At 39.6% G+C, this 20,244-nt stretch overlaps 1 protein-coding gene across 3 annotated transcripts in view; it reads right to left on the bottom strand.

Moving 5' to 3' along the window:
• Window positions 1-792: 792 nt before the first annotated feature.
• Window positions 793-20,244, bottom strand: part of SKAP2 (src kinase associated phosphoprotein 2) — a 171,105-nt gene continuing 151,653 nt past the window's right edge. Inside the window, exons 11-13 of one of the 3 annotated variants that reach the window (XM_032305886.1) lie at window positions 17,491-17,603; window positions 3,627-3,728; window positions 793-3,272 (exon numbers count right to left, since the gene is read on the bottom strand). In XM_032305886.1, the coding sequence (XP_032161777.1) occupies window positions 3,636-3,728; window positions 17,491-17,603 (206 nt within the window). In that variant the 3' untranslated portion in view covers window positions 793-3,272; window positions 3,627-3,635. The remainder of the gene's footprint in view (window positions 3,273-3,626; window positions 3,729-17,490; window positions 17,604-20,244) is intronic. The other 2 variants (XM_032305885.1, XM_032305887.1) reach the window with 2 other exon arrangements.

The following is a 20,244-nucleotide window of genomic DNA, read 5'->3' as shown; positions in this document are numbered from 1 at the left end:
TTCATTTGAAAATTTACACAATGCTTCACTCAGTCTCAATGACGAAGTTCAAACTTTTTTAAACCACGCGTGTGCTGAAGTCAGTGTCTTACGGTGGCTCAAGAGTAAATCTGGGATCTCTGCTCTAGAACTCATTTCTGGGGTCTGCGTTTAATCATGGCCCTGGAAGTCACCAGCCTCTGTCAAGTGAGTAGCAATAGTTCAGACTGCAGAAATTATAGGAAAGGTAGAAATCAGAAGAACTGTGAGGAAATCCTGACTGGAAACACTTTAGAAACAACTGAATGAAATCTCTGCTGTTTATGAAAGGCTATACGACATGTTTGTACACTAATAGCAACCCACCCCCCACGTATATAGATTTCACTTACAGATGGTTGCAAAGTAATTTTCTATGATCCTAAGATACTTTATGTAATTATCTGTAATTAAATTAACACAAGGTAAAAATAGTCAACTTCAAATAATATAAAGTATTCAAGACAATTACTAGGCTAAGCAACATTGTTTTTCATAAGAGAAAGTGTCACATGCAACGAGGTGGCAAAAACAGAACAGAGTGAGCTGTGGTTAAGTGTAAATCCTACAGCAATGAAAGTCATTTGTATTATCCTTACTTCTTTGAATAAATTCAGATGACAGCTCTATTTCATTTCTTCATTCAGTTTGGAGGCCAGATGGCATTAGAATCATTTACTTCACCTTGTTGTGCTTAATTACTACAATCAACACACTATTTTCCAAATTAATCATAACAAAGTAATTTCATTAGTAACACAGCAGGCTGTTGAATTATTAGCATCATAACAGTTTGCAAACAATTAAACTTTATTTGAACCTTAAAAATTTGCAGAGTGGAACATTATTGTAAGATCTAATGGCAATAGAGTACAAATTCAGTACAGAGCAAATAATCAAGCAAAATGCTATATAAAATATGACTTACAATCACCTTTGAAAAAAATTAGCTCTCTAACTGTTCATAGAAAAACAAATAAAAGCTAAGCAAACATAATGAGAACATAGCAATTAGCATATTTTCTAACAAGCCATGTTGTTTAAATGCACATTAATGATATTATTATGATCTTGAAGAGAGTGTGATATATTGTCAAGGGTGTAAAGAAAACTTTCTCCCTGGTAGTATACAAATGATTTCGCCAAATGAATATAAAGTAGTCATGAGTTGAAAGTAATGATTATTTTCCCTGTCACTTTCATTTTAAATCTTTTGTCTCCTTTCTTATCTCCCACCTATGATCAAGTTAAACAAGAACAAAGGCCAGAGGAGCTCTGGACAGAAGTAACACTTTATATCTGTATTGTCACCATTCACAGAGACTATCTGGCTTGGAATTGTTGGTCATCAGTTGGCAAAGGACTCCCTCTCCTGGATTAACTGTAAAAGGAGGCAAAAATCTTTTACATGCTTTACATTCTGCTCAAGCTTGTGCCCGAGTGGGGGAGGGGGTGCCCAGGGCTTGGGTATGCGATGAAAAGCTGCTGCCACCTACTGGCCCAGCCCTGAAATTTTCACTCAAACCAGAAAGAAGCCCAAAACCTGTATCTACAACCGAGACTCTACGTTCAAGGGAAACCCACAGCTGCTTTTTGCTTTTCAATCTCTCAGCCTTTGAAAAACAGATTGCTAAATTTATCTCCGGTCATCTCACTTTTGCCAAGATGATTTCAATCGACTCCAACGGCTCTCTATTAGGACAAGATTAAACGAGGGCACAAATTAATTTCTGAAAGCTCTAACTCGACAACATCTAATTTACATAAATGAGAGTCTACTCACAATCCCCAAAACTAAAAAATCAGTTTCACTACATTTGAATTCAGATGATCACAGCAGTAAGAAGACAATGGTAAAACGTAAGTTCTGAAATATTGCTTATAAATAATTTTCTATAAATAAGGGGGGTTAAATATCAGTACGTTCACAGCTAGAATCTTTATAAAGCAAAGATCTGGAAAGTTCAACAAAAATAGTGGCTACTAATCAATGATTCAATATTAGGTGACTCTGTAATGATCCAATCATCAGTACATTTTGGCAGATAGATATATATAGATATATATAGATAGATAGATATCTATATTTCAATATCACGGCCACACTGATACCCCATTGACATTTACAACCCCCCGACTTCAAACATACAGGAAAAGGTCAGGTTATTACTGCAAAAAGCCTGCTCAGGCAGCCCAGCACATTCCTTTGAAGTCAGGCTCACCCTACACCTTCCCACTCACCTGTTGGTACCTGTTCCCACCATGACTTCCAGGGTCTCCTCTCGGAGCCCTTCCTTTCCTCCTCATGGTTCTGAGAAGCACAGCTCAACGCCCCCCCACTCCCAACCCCGGAGCCCTACTGTTCTGTGCCGGGAACTGAGCAGCACAGCGATGAGCGGGCACGGACAGACAGTGCTCCGTTAGACCTTCTCACTTTGAGAATACAGGGGATCCTCTGTGGCACTGTAAGAGGCAGGAGGGGCTTTCCGATGAATTTTTTTATTTTATTAAATTTAAACACAACTCTGGTGGAAAACGTCAGCCAGCCCGTCTCCAGGGTGGGCTGTGTGTTCTTGATAAGGGGCTTCACACATGCTGTGGCTCTGGGCTGCACATGTGTCCCGGGGGCTCTGTCATTCTTTCTTTCCTGTGGCTTTCTTCAACACGAGGCAAAAATCAGTCCAAATTCTTTCATGAAAACATGTCACTGTGTGAAAAATCAGCACCACGATCGATCCTCTACAAAGTTTGAACAAAGCCACAGTCTTCAGATATCATCTACCAAAAGCTTACATGATAGATTTAATTAAAATTTCCATGAAATTATATATTACACTCTAAAATATCACTGACATCCAATAGGAAGAGAAATGACCAAAATCACCAAAAGCAGCAGTGCCTGTGAGGAACATATAAAATTGGGCTGAATTCTTCACACAAATCAAATGAGCAAATAAAAACGAGACTTTCGTCTTCGCAAAACAGCAACAGGTACAACTTTACTGCTTGCCTCTAACTTAATTAATATTCTTTACTTAATTTCACATCAGAGGAATATTATATTGAATGCATAAAATAACAAAGAAAAATGTTCAACAAAACATGAAAAGGTTACAAACTGCCACTCATGCTCTCAAGTTGATTTTAAATCCAAAGCGTTTACAGACGAGCAGGAGAATCTTCCTTTTCTGTAGGCAAAAAAGGAAAGCTGCATTTGAATTTTTTTCTTCCAGTGAAATGTCGATTTTTTCCTGCTTAGAAAAAAAAATACACTTTTAGGCAAGGAAAAATGAGTATTTACTCAACATTTTGTCAATTCAGCTCTTCAGAAAGGCCAGAAAGAATGGTATTTTACTCAAGAAGAGAAGGTCTGAAAAAACATCCAGTTATTAGCAAAGGGACTTTATCTAAATAATCTATTTCCAAAGTAAATGCTATGAAGTTATTTTAAAAATCAAACCAGATTTTTTTTAAAAGAAGAAGATATGGGAGCATGATCTTTGTGCTATCAGAAAACTACAAAGACTTTTCAAAAGGCAAAGACTCATAACACAGGGACCAAGAGAACATATGAGCTATTACAGAATATTGGATTAAAATGTACTTACCCAGGACTCTCAAATATCATACATCTCCATTATGTAGGCTTTCGGCACCAAGCCAATGGCTCCCTTCATTTCTCCTACCCACCAGCCATATCTATTGTATTCCTAATTGAAAACAATATGCAATATTAACCTTTAGACTGGTATAAGTACAATGTCGTTTATATGCGACTTCTTAGAAATGTTATTTCTTTTTACAAAGTTACAAGAGCTTGAGCTGCAAATTGAAACATTTTAATCTTTTTTCCTTTGTTTCTGGACACTTAAAAATGCTGTTAGGCAACGATTTAAATTAACATATAAGAGGAAGCCTGTTTATTACTCTATATAGCACACAGAAACAGTCACTTGGGATAAGAACCTAGCAAATGGAACTCCATGAGGAAGTCAGCTCCCCGGGCCCATTTCCCTTCTCCCTCCCTGCTCTCTCTCTCTCTCTCTCTCTTTCTCACTCACACACACCCACACACAGAGCCTGGGGAGACACCTTTTCTGTGCAAACACCAGTGCTAGATGCTACAAGGTCACAGCAAAGACCCTTAGGATACGATCTTGGCCTTCAAGAAGCTTATCATCTAGCAAGGAAATAATTATTTTTTCACAATAAACTTTTTCCTAGTTAAACTCATATGACTGAAAATTATTTCGAAGGCAGAGCTATGGCCCTTCTTAAAGTCTATTATGTGAGTATAGATATTTTAAACACATAAATGAGGAAATAAGAGAACACTAATAATATCCAAAAATATTTGCTTTACAAAATAATTTTTAAAGGCTCCTCTTAAAAAGCTTCCCCAAGGCATGTACTGTTCAGCTTTCCCTAATCAAAAACTATATTAGATAAAGGGAGATAAAGGGTGGGTGATAGGAATTAAAAGGTGGTGTTAGGTTCACCCTCAGAGCAGAAGATCAACAAGAAATAAAGTATCTCAAGTTATAAAGGTGAAATATTAATCCAGCTGTAAAAAAAGAGTGATTGATGAAACACTTTGGGATTTACTTTGCAATGGGAGATAAACCCACACCTGCATTTCTCCCCTTTGCCTCCACTGAGAGACCCCACTGCTGTCGGCATCATGAACACACAGCGATGGGCCTCATATGTCTGCCAGATTGACTAATGTATTTTTGTCTCAAATTTATTTATGTTTAGTGAGATACAAACAAAGTAAAATGAATTACAAGTTTCAAGAATAATATCTTCCAAAAGCAATACTCCGCAAAAGCACTGTAGGACCCAAATTTAATTTTTCATAGAAGATAAATTTTTAAAATCAATCCCCAAAGTAATTCAATAGGCTATGATTTTCCAACATCTGAGTCATAGATAAATGTGCATATGCATATCGAGTTACACGTGGGGAGGGAATGTTCATACTGGCACAGACTTAACATCTGTATTGATTAGTATATGCTATTGGCTATCAGAAAGGGAAATCATACAATTCCTCAATACAAATGTAGCAACGTTGGCATGTGTGTATTGACATGTAGTCTATCAATAGACAGAATATCAGGTTAAAATCTGTATGTGCTTTTTAAACAGTGGGTTGTTCCAGGATGCGGTTTCTTGGAAGAATAAGGTGGAAGGAAAAGTTGGGCTGGGGAGTCAGGCTATTAACCCTACGCTTCTTATTCTAATGAGGGCACAGCTCTGGCTCATGGGGCAGAGGACTCAAGATCTTAAGTTTCAAAGTTCAATGTCAGTGTGAATTTAGTGGATACAACTATCTAAGAAATGAAAATAGTCTGATGCCAGAACTCAGTGACGGTGGCTAAAATCTCCGTAGGATCTATTTATCAGAAAGGAAACACCAACTTACTGAAAGCTATGATTAGCAACCATTATATCTTAATAGGTACCTAATAAAACTGCCCTTCTCAATTTTTAAGGCAATGAATACAATTAGGGCCTAATGCTTCACAAAACAAATGTATTTAACCTTCCGGAGGCAAAAGGCCTACATTGTAAGATTTCAAAATGGATGGTTACCAGGCTAGGTCTGAATAGGAAAGCTCCTACCAATGCCAGCCTAACATTTTTTTTTAAAAAAACTGATTATTTGTAAAGAGTAAAGGAACTAACCCCCTCCCCCAAGAGGCAGACAGAGCACACTTGGCTTGAGGGTGTGTGAACACCAGAATCTGCTTTCTGAGAACGGCCCTCCATCAGGGCCTCCAGGTTTACACACAAATGACACTTACCTCACTTTATAACATTCGCTTTGGCTAGCATCTGTACTCTCAAGGGCACATTCCTGTTCTCAAAAAGCCCACTCACAACCAAATTTAAGAAACTGATTTCCGAAGAATCATTTCACCAAAGGACCAGTGACATACCTCACACCTGAGAGAATTCTGCCTGACGGTCACTGGTAAGATTTATTTAATAGAAAGGATGGTCGGAAACAGGAGGGAGGAGATTAATCGGCCGCAAACATATCCCTTAAAAGTATCATTCTAGGAAAACATAAAAGTTTCAGACTCCAATCATCTTAAATGCTTTACTTAATTTAAAATAACTCAAAAGCATAGGAAATTTGCTCATAAAAGTACTCTAAAATATCACAGGTTTAAATCAGAAAAGGGTAAAAAAAAATCAGTATGTTTATTACTTTACATTTGTAAGGAATTCCATAGAACAATCCTGTGTGGCATTAAGAGGTAAGATAAAATACAGTGAGGTAAAAATCTAGGAGGCAAATTTATGGATTTACACTGAGGCCATTAGAGTATGTCGACAAGATTGCAAACACAGAAGCTTTTACTTTTATCATTACCATCCTTTGTATGAGCCTCCGGAGCAACATGAATCCCAATTAAACCATTTGCTGCCTATAAATTGGAATGAAGATGCTTCTTGGAGTACGATATTCTAAACTTGAGCCTCAAGACTCGATACCATACAAGCTTCCCCTTCGAAGAAGGGACTCTGCCTCTTTGCCTTCCCTCTTTTCCGCTGCCAAATAAATGTGATGGCAAAGGACAGATTACTTACACCATGGAAAATAATGCAATCCATAGTGTTGCCTCACCGTCCACGTACTAATTATAGTATTGTTCTAGAAGTCACAGGTGGATCATTAAAAAGAAAAAAAAAAAAAAAGATAAACACCCCTCAAGCCTTATCTTGTTATTAAACAAAAAAACAGAGCAACAAACCATACCATGCTGTCATCTAAATCTCTCAAAGGTTAGGAAGCATCATGTCATCTTTACAGCACACGAGATCTCAGGTACAAGAAGGTCTGCCATCTGGCACCCTTCACCCCACTAGCCTTTTAACATCCACTAAAACGCTAACATAGGCAAGTGACTGCGCTTCGGGAGGACTGATAAAATAATGAAGAGTCCTTTAATCTACAGGAAACCATTCCAGTCAATTTATAAGAAATATTACATCCCTTTGTAGGACGTGTAATTATTTTCTATTAATCATGTGCTATAAAGCGACATTATGCGGTTATTCTGTTATCACTAGAAAGAGGCCTGCAGTCAGCTTCTGACAATGTTAGGTAATTACTAACACAAAGCCTCTTTCTCCTCCCGTAGTAATGCGATCAAGATCCAGAGGTGTAGTGATGCTTAGTGTATAAAAATAGTACTCAAAAGAAATCCAATATCTGCAAAATGGATGGCTTCCAGGCAAAATGTAATGTGGCAGTCAAAGCAGGGGGAAAAAAAAAAAAGGCCAAACTTGCCCAATAATCCGAGAAAATAATCGTAAAGCGGCATGGCACCGTTGCGCTCTAACTCCTCTGTTTTCAATTTTCTTGCCATTAAAATAGTTTTTATTTGTTTTATTTTGTAGTCAAATTTTCGGCCTCAGCTAATCGTTACTAGGCAATAAATGCAAGCGATTATGTAATCGGGGCCGGGAGAAAGGATGGGTCCTGATCATGTGAAACCAGCTCAACGGTAAACATCTGTCCGTATTTCAACCATTCACTAAATCTCTGCTCTCTGCCAGTGTATTATTTTACACTTAAATAAGGCCCTGACATTTCACTAGAATCCTTCTCAGCACCATGATTCTCAAGTGTGTTAGTCCACTTTCTGCAAACCCCGTGGTAAAAGTATATTGCCTTAACAGAAACTGGAAACACTTAAAAAGATTTCCTGATGCATACATACTACCCCAGCATTCCACAAACTAGTTACCAACCTGTCTGAATGCAACAGGTGTTAGAAAGGTGGAAAGATGACCTGTCCTTTCTCTGAACATGTATCTGTGCTTGGAAACATTTTATCCTTTTGCAGAAATGAAGTTAATTTGATTCACAAAATATAAAATGCATTGACTTTCACAACCAGGTGACTTTACCACTGTTTTCCAACTATTCACTGTGATAGTCTCAATTTTTCATAAACATTGTGGTAGTATGAAAACTAGACACCTATTTAAAATACAGACATAATTTCTTCAAGGCTACCTCTTCAATCTTTTCCTTTTTACTATCTCCAACTAGAAACTGTCTAAGCTTCCTTTCATTTCTTATAAGCCTGTCATTTCGTCTTGGAAAATGCCCAACAGGAACCTGACACCCCCAGTGTTTTACTATTATTAGCTACACATTAACTCCTTGAATCTTAGTCTCTGAGCTGATAAATGAGGAAATCGACACTAACCCTCTTCAAGATCCTCCATGATGTCTGAACAGCACCCTCTATGAACCTGCTTTAAGACACTGAGTCTCTTGGCGGCTTATGGAAATCAACCGCATTACTTTATAATTCATGGTGCAGGTGTGAGTTTGAGTTACACTAATTCAAAGAATTACTTTTTTTTTCCTTTCTGTACTGTGAGCTCCATTTTTAAAGCAAGAGAGACAAAGGACAAGCAAGGAAGCTAATAAGAATTTAGTTATTATAACAGGTTAAAGCCTCTGCCTTCAGCTCAGGTCATGATCTCAGGGTCCTGGGATCAAGCCCCATATCAGGCTTTCTGCTCAGGCCTCTCTGCCTACTTATAATTTTTCTCTCTGTCAAATAAATTTAAAAATCGTTAAAAATTAAAAAAAAAAGAATTTAGTTATTATAACAGATCTTTATTTCTATTCCAGAGTCAAGACACATTTAACTCAAGTTTCTACACAATCCACATTTACAATACCACCCAGTAAAAAGTGCTATTCGGTCTGATGATTCGAACCGCTATTCAGACTGATGGTAGGCTAAGAAAAGATTGAATTTGTATTCAGTAGAAAGTGGCCTTGGTACTCAGTGTATTTCACTGACCAGTAGGAGACTCCGTTAACTGCTCTCAGGCTCATCCACCTGCCTCTTCCAACTGTTGCCATTCTGCTCCAGTCCGTCATCATCTTACCCCAGGGTTACTGCATCATCAACTTGGCCTCTCTCTTCTTCGCAGAAACTGCCCCAGTGTCTGTGGTGAGCACTGCTCAAGCACTTACACCAGCTCTCCAGTGCAGAAACTTCAAAGTCCTCTGCTCTGGCCCACATGGTCCGACCCCATGCTACGCTCGTTCCCACCTCTGCACGTGATGCTCTCCTCCCCAGGGAATGTCTCCCGTCTCTCACCCAAATCCTAACCAGCAAATACGACCTGACTCAAATGACCGAGCTATCATGCATTGGCCTCCAAATATTTAATCTGCATTTACAGCTCTCATTTCAAGCTGAGCATTTATTCCTCAGTGGATCTGATGTACTTTAGTTTCGTCCCTTCAGTGAAAATAAAATACAAATTCACTGAGATCAAGGTACCGTCTTACCCTTGCTCTGTATGTCCCACCCAGCTGATGGGTACAAGGTGTTCAATAAAAATGGACCGGGTGACGAAGCACATTCTGTCTTTATTTTGGATGACGTTGTCAGTTGATCAATCCCAAATACTTTCTTAAGAAGTGTAATTTCCAAAAGGTGGATCTTTTCCTTTGTGTATATTAGACATACTGGAAGAATTTTAGCAATGACGAAACAAACGTTTATACTGAAGTGTGTTTAGCTTTGCAGTCTGAAGTATGTTGTTCCTGCTTGGGGCTGGCTGCTGCCCACCATGCTTCCTCAGGCCCTGGGTAGGACACCTTGTCTGAAGGGTTTAAATCCCACCTGCAGAAAAAAAGGTATCCATCTCCTGCACAACCGGGACCAAATAATCCCAGTTCTTTGAAGAACTGAATTATTCGGTTGAATTTATAGTGTGTACAAAAGAGCTGAAGACAGAACCTTGTAAAGGTAGCAACAGGGTGCAGCTGTAAAGGAAAATCTACTGGGTTTTCAGCTCCTCGTTGTCCTTGTGATTATTTTCCCAGAAGTTCCAGAGTTTCATCCCAGGGCTGTTACTAACTAGAAATGCAACCTTGGGCAATCCCCAAGTTCTCTAGGGATGATTTTTTTGGGTTTATATTTACAGCACTCTTTGATTTTATATTTTATATATTTTTTTATATTTAATGCTTTCTATTTTTTGTATTTTATACTTTATATTTACAGCGTAGTAATCCAGTTACATACTTAACATAGTTACATACTTAACAAGGTGAGCCCCTTTTGTAGTTTGCCTGCTAAGAGCCTCAGGGCTGGGCTGGAAGTTCAAGTAGCCAAGTTCTCATCTTTGAAGGTCTCCACAGGGGTAGTCTTTTTGTCCTTGCATCTTTTATTTATTTTTCCCAGTTACGATGAGCCTTGAGATTTCCTCACCTATAAAGCAAAGGGCTAGCACTGGGTTCCTCTATGATTCCATCATTCTAAATTCTTTTAAGCTTTCAGGATTATTTCCCATTTTTATCTGTATTTTCACAAACTCATACTAAACATGATATTAGGTATTCGGGATGCAATAATACTTAAGACACAATGCCTACCTCAAAGAGTTCAGGGTCAAGAGAGAGAAATTAATACTGCTAGTCCCCCATGTAGGTAGGTGTAGCCAAATAGAAAGAGAGAAAGCTCTAGGGTCAGATCTGCTTTGATTCCAGAAGAAAGTATTTTTTTGCCGGTATCCTCAGGTGATTGACATAATAACCTTCCTGAGCATCAGTTTCCTCATCTGGAAAATAATCACACCAGAGACTTCATAGGGTTGTCTTACGATCAGATGAGTGAAAGCATATCGAGTGCCTAGAAAGGGACATTGCAAGTATGCAACAAACTTTTCTCGTTCACTCCCGCTCTCTTCCCACTAATTGTATAGCAAAATACCAGGACAACGAACAGAGAATGTTCTGCACTATGAGGCAATCTGATTATTACGAGCAGTTCTCTACCCTGCTCTTCCAAAGGGAATCTGGCCTTTAAAGGGCTGAGGAAGGAGACATTTCAAAGGAGTAAACATTGCTATACATACATTAAGGAGGTCCCTGAGTTTTGGGGGCAGGAGGGACAAAAGGCCATAAGAGGCCATGGATTTTTCAATATCAGATTTTTTTAAAAAATTATCAACATTGTGCTGTCTTTAGAGTTGTTTTGTTCTGCTTCTAGTTTATTCCATGCAGAATTAAACCACCCGGCCTTGCCCTGGAACCGCCCCTCGCTGCCACTTCCTCTCCGCCTGCATCTCTGACATGGCTTATCCTTGACCTCTCAAGCCACTGCCGGGGCTGAGCCTTCTAGCCTGCCTCCCAGAATCACCTTCCCCTTTCAGCTGTCAACATTTTCCTGTAATGCTCCTTCCATTTTACGTAAGAGAAAAGAGGGAAGTACTGGGACACGTTAGTGCACAGATAACAAGAGGAGCCCCGTGGCTGGAACCAAAACATTTTCTCTGGGAGGGCCAGGGGCTGGGGGTTGCCGAGCAGAAGGTCTGCCTGGTTCATGCCTCACTGTACCCAAGCCGTTCCCATACTGACAGCGTGGAAACGACACGCTATCAGACCCACAGAAATGCAGTCACAAGCACAGAAAACTCCTTCCTCCTTCCCCAGAGGCTGTAAGACAGAATAACGGTTCGGGAACCAGCTTAGCGCCCGTGTTATGTCCTGTACTGAGATGTCCTAGTTACTCCTCAGCGGTTGGCTCTGCTATTTGGGGCACCCAGGGTCAGATGGTCACAGAGGAAAAATGAAGAGACCTGGAAAGTAACTCTGCCAGCAGAGCTCGGCAGGACTTTCATTTTACTTTCTTTTTCTGGTACGTTTGAAGCCAGAAAAGCCCTGGGAACGGGATCTGTCCATTTTCACCACGAGAAGCAAACAGTCAGTGACAGTCACAATTCACCGATCACTGAGAAAGTCACAAACAGATATAACGAGAGGCAATGCTTGACCCTCAAGCTAATACACACTGAAAAACAAACAAGCAAAAAATGTCCCTTTACTACATATTAGTGAACACCATCAACCTACATTTCCTGATTTTGACTTAATAAGAAATTTCTCAAAAAGCTGCAGTGCTCGATTCACACGTGTCGGAGACTAGAGCAACTATCCCAGGACTCTTACCTCTCTTGTTTTCCTGTTACCACCAGACAAAGCACTGGGCTTCTTTCCTGCTGAAGCATAGCTCCCCTGTCATTAAGTCTCTAAAAATAATTTATTGCTTTAAAAGTAAGAATAGGAATGTGGTTAGCAATTTACTGATGAGGACAGATTGAAAGATAAACTAATAGGGAATGTAAATTCAGAACAACCAGTAGAATCACATAACCAAAGAGGTATGCAGGACAGCACAATACGCCTAAAGCTATATAACCTGGGTCCTGCTATTAAAATTCTAAAATTTCATGAACATACTTCTATGAAAATACTATTAACTAGGATATTATGTCCATGTTTAAGGTGGTAATAGACATGAAATGTAACCTAGTAATGGAATCTGACACCATTTTAAACAACCCAATTCCTTTCAAAAAAAAAAAATGAGAAGATATTTTTACTTCAAATATGATTTTCCCCTATCCGACGAATCAGAAATCTGGCCATGTGTTTCAGAATCAATTCACTAACAACATAGCTCTCATTAAAATTACAAATTCCACTTTTATGCATTCCTGTAAATGTGCCTCATTGTCTTTCGGCGAGAAAGAAAAAATTTCCTAATCTCCACCGAACTACCCAAGTACATGTTGCGTTTTCATACATTAAAAACAGCAGTGATCCTAGGTGAAAAGGAACTATAAGCAAAAAGTTACTGGCTCTCCTTTTTAGGTAAGCGGTACTTACATTCATTATTAGTGAGCTTCGAAGGTTAAAACTTAGAAAATGACAGACACTTTTTGAAAGAGAGGCTAGCTCAGCCAGGGGTCATGTGACAGCTGCTAATTGCAAAATGTCACAAAGGGAAGGGGGCAGGGTAGGTTATCTGCTTACTCTTCTTTATTGCAACATTGGATTTTCACTTAAAAAAAAAAATTTTTTTTTTTTTTTTTAAGGCTAAGATTTGTATAACTCTCAAAAGAGGCCTGAAATAAATAAATCACCCCCAGGCTGACTGAGCACAGCTGACACCCCATCAAGGCTTCCTTGAAAAAACAGAGAAAGAGGACTGAATTTTAAAACCAAACTATATTTCTATAGGGAATTCTAATGAAGACAGCCCAATCGTCAAACTCATTCAATCTTTTTCTGTCATTTCACTTACAAAATTAAAACCCTCTTTATCATTGCATACCATTTCTAGCCCCTGATTTATCTAAATTTCGTTTGTATTTAAATGCGTCTTTTCTTAAACTATCTTGTGTTGCTTTTTTTTTTTTTTTTAAGATTTTATTTATTTATTTGACAGACAGAGATCACAAGTAGGCACAGAGGCAGGCAGAGAGAGAGAGGGAAGCAGGCTTCCTGCGGAGCAGAGAGCCCGATGCGGGGCTCGATCCCAGGACCCTGAGATCATGACCCGAGCCGAAGGCAGCAGTCCAAACCACTGAGCCACCCAGGCGCCCCTCTTGTGTTGCCTTTTTTTAAGGGTATTTTCAGTACTGACAACCTTCCAGAAGGTAAGTTAGACCAGTGATAATTAAATATTGCAAAATATAGGTCAGTTAATTTTGAAAAGCAAGCTGTATTTCCTTTTTTTTTTTTTTTTTAAGATTTATTTATTTGAGAGAAAGAGAGAGTGAGAGAGTGTGCACGGGGAGGGGTCGGGGGAGAGGTAGAGAGAAACTTCAGCAGACTCCAAGCTGAGTGGGGAGCCAGACTTGGGCCTGATCCTGTGACACCAAGATCATCCCCTGAGCCAAAAACAAGAGTCAGATGACCAGCCGACTGCTGCACCCAGGCACCCCAGTCATATTTCTTTAAAATCTTTTAAACGGCATTATTTATTTGAAAAGTGTGGCATTAATTTCTTTACAAAGTATACATTTTAATGCCTCTACAGATATTAAGACTCCTTTAAAATGTATTCTTCCTTATGTAGACAATGTTTACACTTAATTCAGAAGAATTAATTTATGAATGAAAAAATTTATGATCAATGCTAACATTTTATTGACACGAGATAGGAAAGTAATAATAATCCACCGCTAGATTTAAAGTTGAATTTATGACATCATTTTCATTGTGCACATTAGCTGTAATTACCTGCACCACTCATTCTGAGCCACTAGATGGTGTAAAAAATAAATTGAAATGGTAAAATTTCATTCTATCAACACGAAACCTAATATAACTCAGAGAAAGATGAAACAGATTTCTAGACATATAACAATGCTAGTGGTTTCTATACTAATTGTACTTTTAAAAAAATCTAGCTCTCTACCTTGATCCAGAAACAAGTCCTTCTGAGCAATTTTTCACTCTAAGGACCTTGAGTTCTGAATTGACAGTAGCATTAAACATCCAGATTGCTGTCACTTACATATTAAATGAATTTATAACATTAATTTATGGTCTATTTTGGCCAAAGTTTTGATAAGAACTGGACGATCAAACCAGTAAAGAATTATTAGAGTCTCCAGAGGTTCCTCTCTGAAACTGTAGCCCCAAAGTTGGGGAAGCAAGAGTCTTCACAAACAGATATTGACTCCCAAAATGACCTGGAAACCAGTAGCCAAGATGTCCACTAATGGCCCAGAATTTGTCCACATCCCATCAAGGGGGAGCTGAGTATCCTTTCTCTTCACCTTCACCAAGATTTACCTGGTTGCTCCTACCAGGTCCACAGCTGGGTAAATATTGGTAATAAATCATTCAGCCAACAGTGATAACATGCTGCCCTAACAATGTCTTGTCTCTTCTTTAAAAATCCAAAATGAGCTCCAGATACAAGAATCATATCTAGAAGGCCCCTCATGAAATGATGCTGACTGTGGAACTTTGAGCCTTGGGAAGGGCTGGTTGAAGATACTCTTTTTGGTAAGCAATACCCAAATAACAGCATTTAGACCTTTTAGATGGCAGGATGCTCTTCCTTTGAGCTGGACCACCACTACTCTTAGCTCTATGATAAAGATTCACAGATGAAATGACAGTCTCCACAGAACAGGTCTGGGAGAACAGAAATTACCTACCCCAGGATCCTAGAGGTGTGATATATACCTAGGATTGTACTTTTAACTTCACAGCAACAGAAAACAATTTTCTGAGACAATGGGACCTCTACTTGTCCGACAGTGTGTCCCAGAGGTTGGTACTCTGAGCTTTTCAGCAACACAGACCGCCTGACTCATAAAGAAGGCTTTAAGGACAGATCCACAATTTACCATACAGTCTCACATTTTACCATAATAATATAAAGACTATAAGCTATTTATCCTACAGTTTGGAATTCTAAGTAGAAGCTAATCAACCTTTTAATTTTAAACACAATGGCCCCTAAGTTGGTGAAAATAACTGTGAGCTGAGTAGATTTGAGGAATAATTTCAAGAAACTCTCTTGAACTGAAATGAATCAGTTTGGTTTCTATTTTCAGTAATTCACTCAAAAAAAGTGTTATCTTGGGGCACCTGGATGGCTCAGTCAGTTAAGCACCTGCCTTTGGCTCAGGTTATGATCCTGGGGTCCTGGAATCGAGCCCTGCATGGGGCTCCCTGCTCAGTGAGGAGTCTGTTTCTGCCTCTCCCCACTGCTTGTGCTCACTCCTACGTGCTCTCTTTCTCAAAAATAAATAAATAAAATATATTTTTTTAAAGTGTTGCCTTGGGGGGCCTGGGTGGCTCAGTGGGTTAAAGCCTCTGCCTTTGGCTCAGGTCATGATCCCAGTGTCCTGGGATCAGGCCCTGCCTCAGCCTCTCTGCTCAGCAGGGAGCCTGCTTCCCCCCCAACCCCCTCCCCGGGCCCTGCCTCTCTGCCTACTTGTGATCTCTGTCTGTCAAATAAATAAAATCTTTTTTTTTTTTTTTAAAGTGTTGCCTTAACTCAGGACAATAAAATGCTCAATAATAGGCTTAATCTAAGAACCAACTCTTAGATTAGAGAGTCAACTCATCTCTCCCTAAAAAACCAGTATACAGACTAAGAAGCAGAGGGCAGAGAAAAGTAAGTGAGGAGTCTTAGCTCTGGGCATCTCAGCTAGCAATGATCACAGCTGGCAATATTTGCTTACTAAATATTTTCCCCCCAAATCTACAAGTGCTTCTATAGTATTCCTCTTGGATTCTTGGTGTTAACATGGGCCTTGTAGGTACTTTATAGCAGTTTCAAATGAGAAGCAAAAGAGAAAAGGAGAAAGCATTGGTCTGGGCATCCAGATGCCTAGTTAAGCACTGGCTCTGGCACTTTCTTGACCCAAGTTTCCTTGGCTGTAAAACCAAGAACAGGTAGATGATCATCACTCAGATTCCTCATTCAAATGTTCTGTGATTTTCTATGTTATGATTTTATACACCAACCATCTTGTGCTAAAAGGCAGTAAGTGAGGGGCACCTGAGTGGCTCAGTCTGTTAAGCGTCTGCCTTCGGCTCAGGTCATGGTCCCAGGGTCCTGGGATCGAGCCCCACACTGCACTCACTGCTCAGCAGGGAGCCTGCTTCTCCCTCTACCTCTGCCTGCTGCTCCCCCTGCTTGTGTCCATCAAGTAAAGAAATAAAAATCTTAAAAAAAAGAAAAAAGGAGTCAGTAAGTGACCTTATTTCCAAATTCTCTTCTGCATCTAGCAAGTCATACTATCTTTCTGAAAAGTACAAATTTTTCTCAAATCAAGAAACCACATTAAACTCCTAGATTTATAGAATATCTCCCTACTTATATTTAAATAGTTTTCATACATCATTTGTTTCTAAAATAGTTTCATAAAGTAGACTGAAATCCCCATATCACAGTAGGGAAAGTTAAATATGAAAATTAAGGGAGCTCACATATGTCACCACAATAAGAAACATGACTTTTAGATCTAAAGACAAAATGATTTTCAATTATCCAGTATGTTAAGAGGCAGAGACACTGACACATACACATACATATATATATATATCTATATCTATATATGTTCGTAGCAACAGACTCCGCCATTATGTTTACAAATACAACTATGTTAAACTTAAAAAAAATCACCTAGACCTGTCTGAATAGAAAAAGCATTGCTTTTAAATTGTCGGAACACCAATGTATTTACATAAAGATGAAAAACTTCTACTATAAACAGTGTTTCCAGTAGTGAATGGCAGACAAAACCAGAATAAGCACACAGAAGAATAAAAAGGAAGAGGAAAGAAAAACATAATAAATAACCCAATACCTTACAATGTTAGCTTTCACATAAGTATATTGTTTCTGGAGAAGGCAGTGTGTGGATGTGAGCCAAAGACTGAAGTGATAGGTAAACACACTGTTAAGTTGAATCCTGTTATCTGATTGTGTTTAAAATTTGATTATATTTCACTTGACAAAATAATTAATTATTGTGAACTCCCAATTGTTAACAAGGACCTAGAGGAATTCCAATTGGCATTTTTCCCCAGTGTCGTAAACCCAGATGCATAAAAATCTAGCTTTGGGTTCACCCTTTAACTCTGGGGTGCCTTCTTACCTTGCTAAGAATGTAAATCACATCACCACGTTTAAATGACAGCTCATCGGAAAGAGCTCCTGTGCAGTCCCACAAACCCTGGTAAAAATTCGCATAATCGGTGCTTTTATCTCCTAGGAAGAAGAGAGAGAAAACACAACGAATTAAAGCTTTCATATAATGGGCCCTTATTTAAAACGAACCAACAGAAATTAAAGGGCTGCCTCAAACCCACCAAAACAGGCGAAGAAAAATTCTGTCCGGATTCAAAGAACCCTTGATTACATGGATAAACAAATCCTACCTCTTACAGTGATCTAATTAAGGACAGATTTCAAAAAGACCTCTTTTGGAACATCTCTTCTTTTCTTTCTCTCCCTCTTTTGTTTTACCTAAAACCTGGACTTGCAATGTGTTCTCCTCAAACCAGCACCTAGAAGTTCCTTCTCACTTATTTTGTAGAGTGGACCTAACCCCATTCATAACATGTTTTGAAGTCAGTCACCAAGGCTGCACGCTGAGCGATATCCATGACACGGGACACACGCATCATGAAACAACCACCTTACCAAATTTCTAAAACTTACCCAAAAAAACAGAGACAAAGGGAGGGAGAGAACATGTGAGCATCTGGGCCACCTCATAAACAATCTGTATTTAAATGATCATCAAGGAGCCAATAGGGCACAGACATAACCCAAACTAGGCGACAGTTTTTGTTCATTCATTTTCATTCTAAAACCTCAAGCTGGTTAGAGAAGAAGATACAGTGGGAATAACATAAAGGGTAATTCCAGCTCTTCTCTTTGGGGACTTTTGCACCGAGAGCCTCTCTAACTTATTTCTTAAATATTTGAGCAACTTTGAAAGTGCCGCTGCTGAAGCGGCATTTTTCAAGATTTCCGTCAGCCCCAGTTTAGGACATCACGCTCTGAATAAACATGCAACATACACTGGAGTTATCAGCTCATCCTTCTAACAGCATAAGCACAATGGATGCGATGTGCTCAAACTGCCATACAGACCATTAACTGATTGATTATTTAGCGCTCTCCGCTCTGTAATACCACAATAAACCGGGGTAATAAATGCTTTGTCACTTATACAATGGGGCTCTCTTGAAACGCGGCTCAGAGTTAAATACACTGGATGCTTTTGTTACACTGAGAACTGTTTCCTGTTTTTAATTTCATGATAATTGAGTTTTGATGAGTTCACGCAAAAAGAATGCAAGTGATATCAATAAGATGTCCGTGTGTTCACTAACCAGGCAGAACATATACGTGCTGACAACTTCCATCATTGGAATGTCATCTCTGGATTCTGAGGGGATAACTGTGGAGACGCGGGCTGGATCAGGGCTGTCATCTTAGTTTTGTTATATGGCTCTCAAACAGCAGGCTCCTTGGCAAGCCCAGCGCAAGCAGGCACTTTAGCAGGGCACCTGCGGATACGTCCAACACTGGGCGGTTTGTGATGTACACCAAGTGGTAACAGTGTATCAGACGTTCCGAAAATTCTAATATCCGACACGTGCTTTTAAAAGCCAAAAAGGAAATCTGAGTCCTGTGGCGCATGAAAACGTATAAAGACGATACTTTTCGATTGTACATTAAGAAAATAAACAAGGACTGGAATGCGCAACCTAGCAAAATCCTATTAAATGTTCTCTCCTGGTTTCTAGAAATTCAGAGGAGGAGAGAGACGGGGGGGAGGGAGGGAGAGAAAAATGGAGAAATGAGAGGAAGGAGGGAGGGAGGGAGGGAGGGGAAGGGAGAGAGACCGACACCTTTCTGACCTCTCCACTCCTGCATCTGAGCACTCATCACTGATACCAGCGGGGAGGTCTCTGAGCCTGGGAATCCAACCAAGACCTAACAATGCTTGCCGCCACCCTTCATTACATTTCCCCCCCAAAGCACATATTAGGTAAATTCTACGAATGGACACTAGAGGGCACTCCCGCTGGACAGATCGCTCCAAACATTGTCAATTTTTTCTTTGAGAAAGAATTACTTAATAATAAAGTGACTGATTTCCTTTAAAAACCACTTATTTAGACAAATAGAGATTTAGAAGTTGAGACATTCTAGTCAGATTAAATCAACTGCTAAATGGGTCAAATGTTGCGCCCCGTGCAGTCCGTCAGTGTCAGTTTAAAAGTCAAGGAATTAGAGCACAGAGAGGATGACATCATTTCACATGCAAGGCCCTCCCCCACAGTCACTGGCCAGGAGGTAAAAGGATCTAAATAGCTAGTTTCCCCAGTCGAGGCTCCTGTGTGGTCCCCATGCTGCTTAGCCTGAGGCTTGATCCAAAAAGGTTAGAGAAACAACACTTGGGCTAAAACTGGAGAAGTTTTGGCTGAGTGAGAGCATCCTGGTGTGTCCCCAGCTGTCCAGCCGGCCGCCTGCTCCTTCTTTTTCAGATTCTCTCCCAACAGCTTTTCATTCAATAGATTTTCAAGAGGTGGGGTCAAGAAGGAAGGAAAGAAAAAGCGTATGGTGATTTCTACCACATAATCCTTATCACTTTGGGGTCTCTCTTCCCCTCGATGCGCTTGGTGAAGCTCCCATTAACACTAATGGGAGTCACAGGAGCACATGAGGGGAAGGGAGACCCCCACCGCGCGCAAGATGCATCTCTCCCCAGATGTGCATCAGGAGCATTTCATTAAATCTCACTGCTGTAAAGAGGCAACAGCGCTAACGATTTGGCAATACTGGGAAAAAGATGCATTTTTGACTGCGCTTTCTATAATCTCGATGATGATGT

This window comes from Mustela erminea, chromosome 11 (genome assembly GCF_009829155.1).
Source record: "Mustela erminea isolate mMusErm1 chromosome 11, mMusErm1.Pri, whole genome shotgun sequence".
In the NCBI taxonomy this organism is placed as follows: domain Eukaryota; kingdom Metazoa; phylum Chordata; class Mammalia; order Carnivora; family Mustelidae; genus Mustela; species Mustela erminea.
The sequence above is the reverse complement of the archived record's forward strand: the minus strand, read 5'-3'. Positions and strand labels throughout refer to the sequence as shown.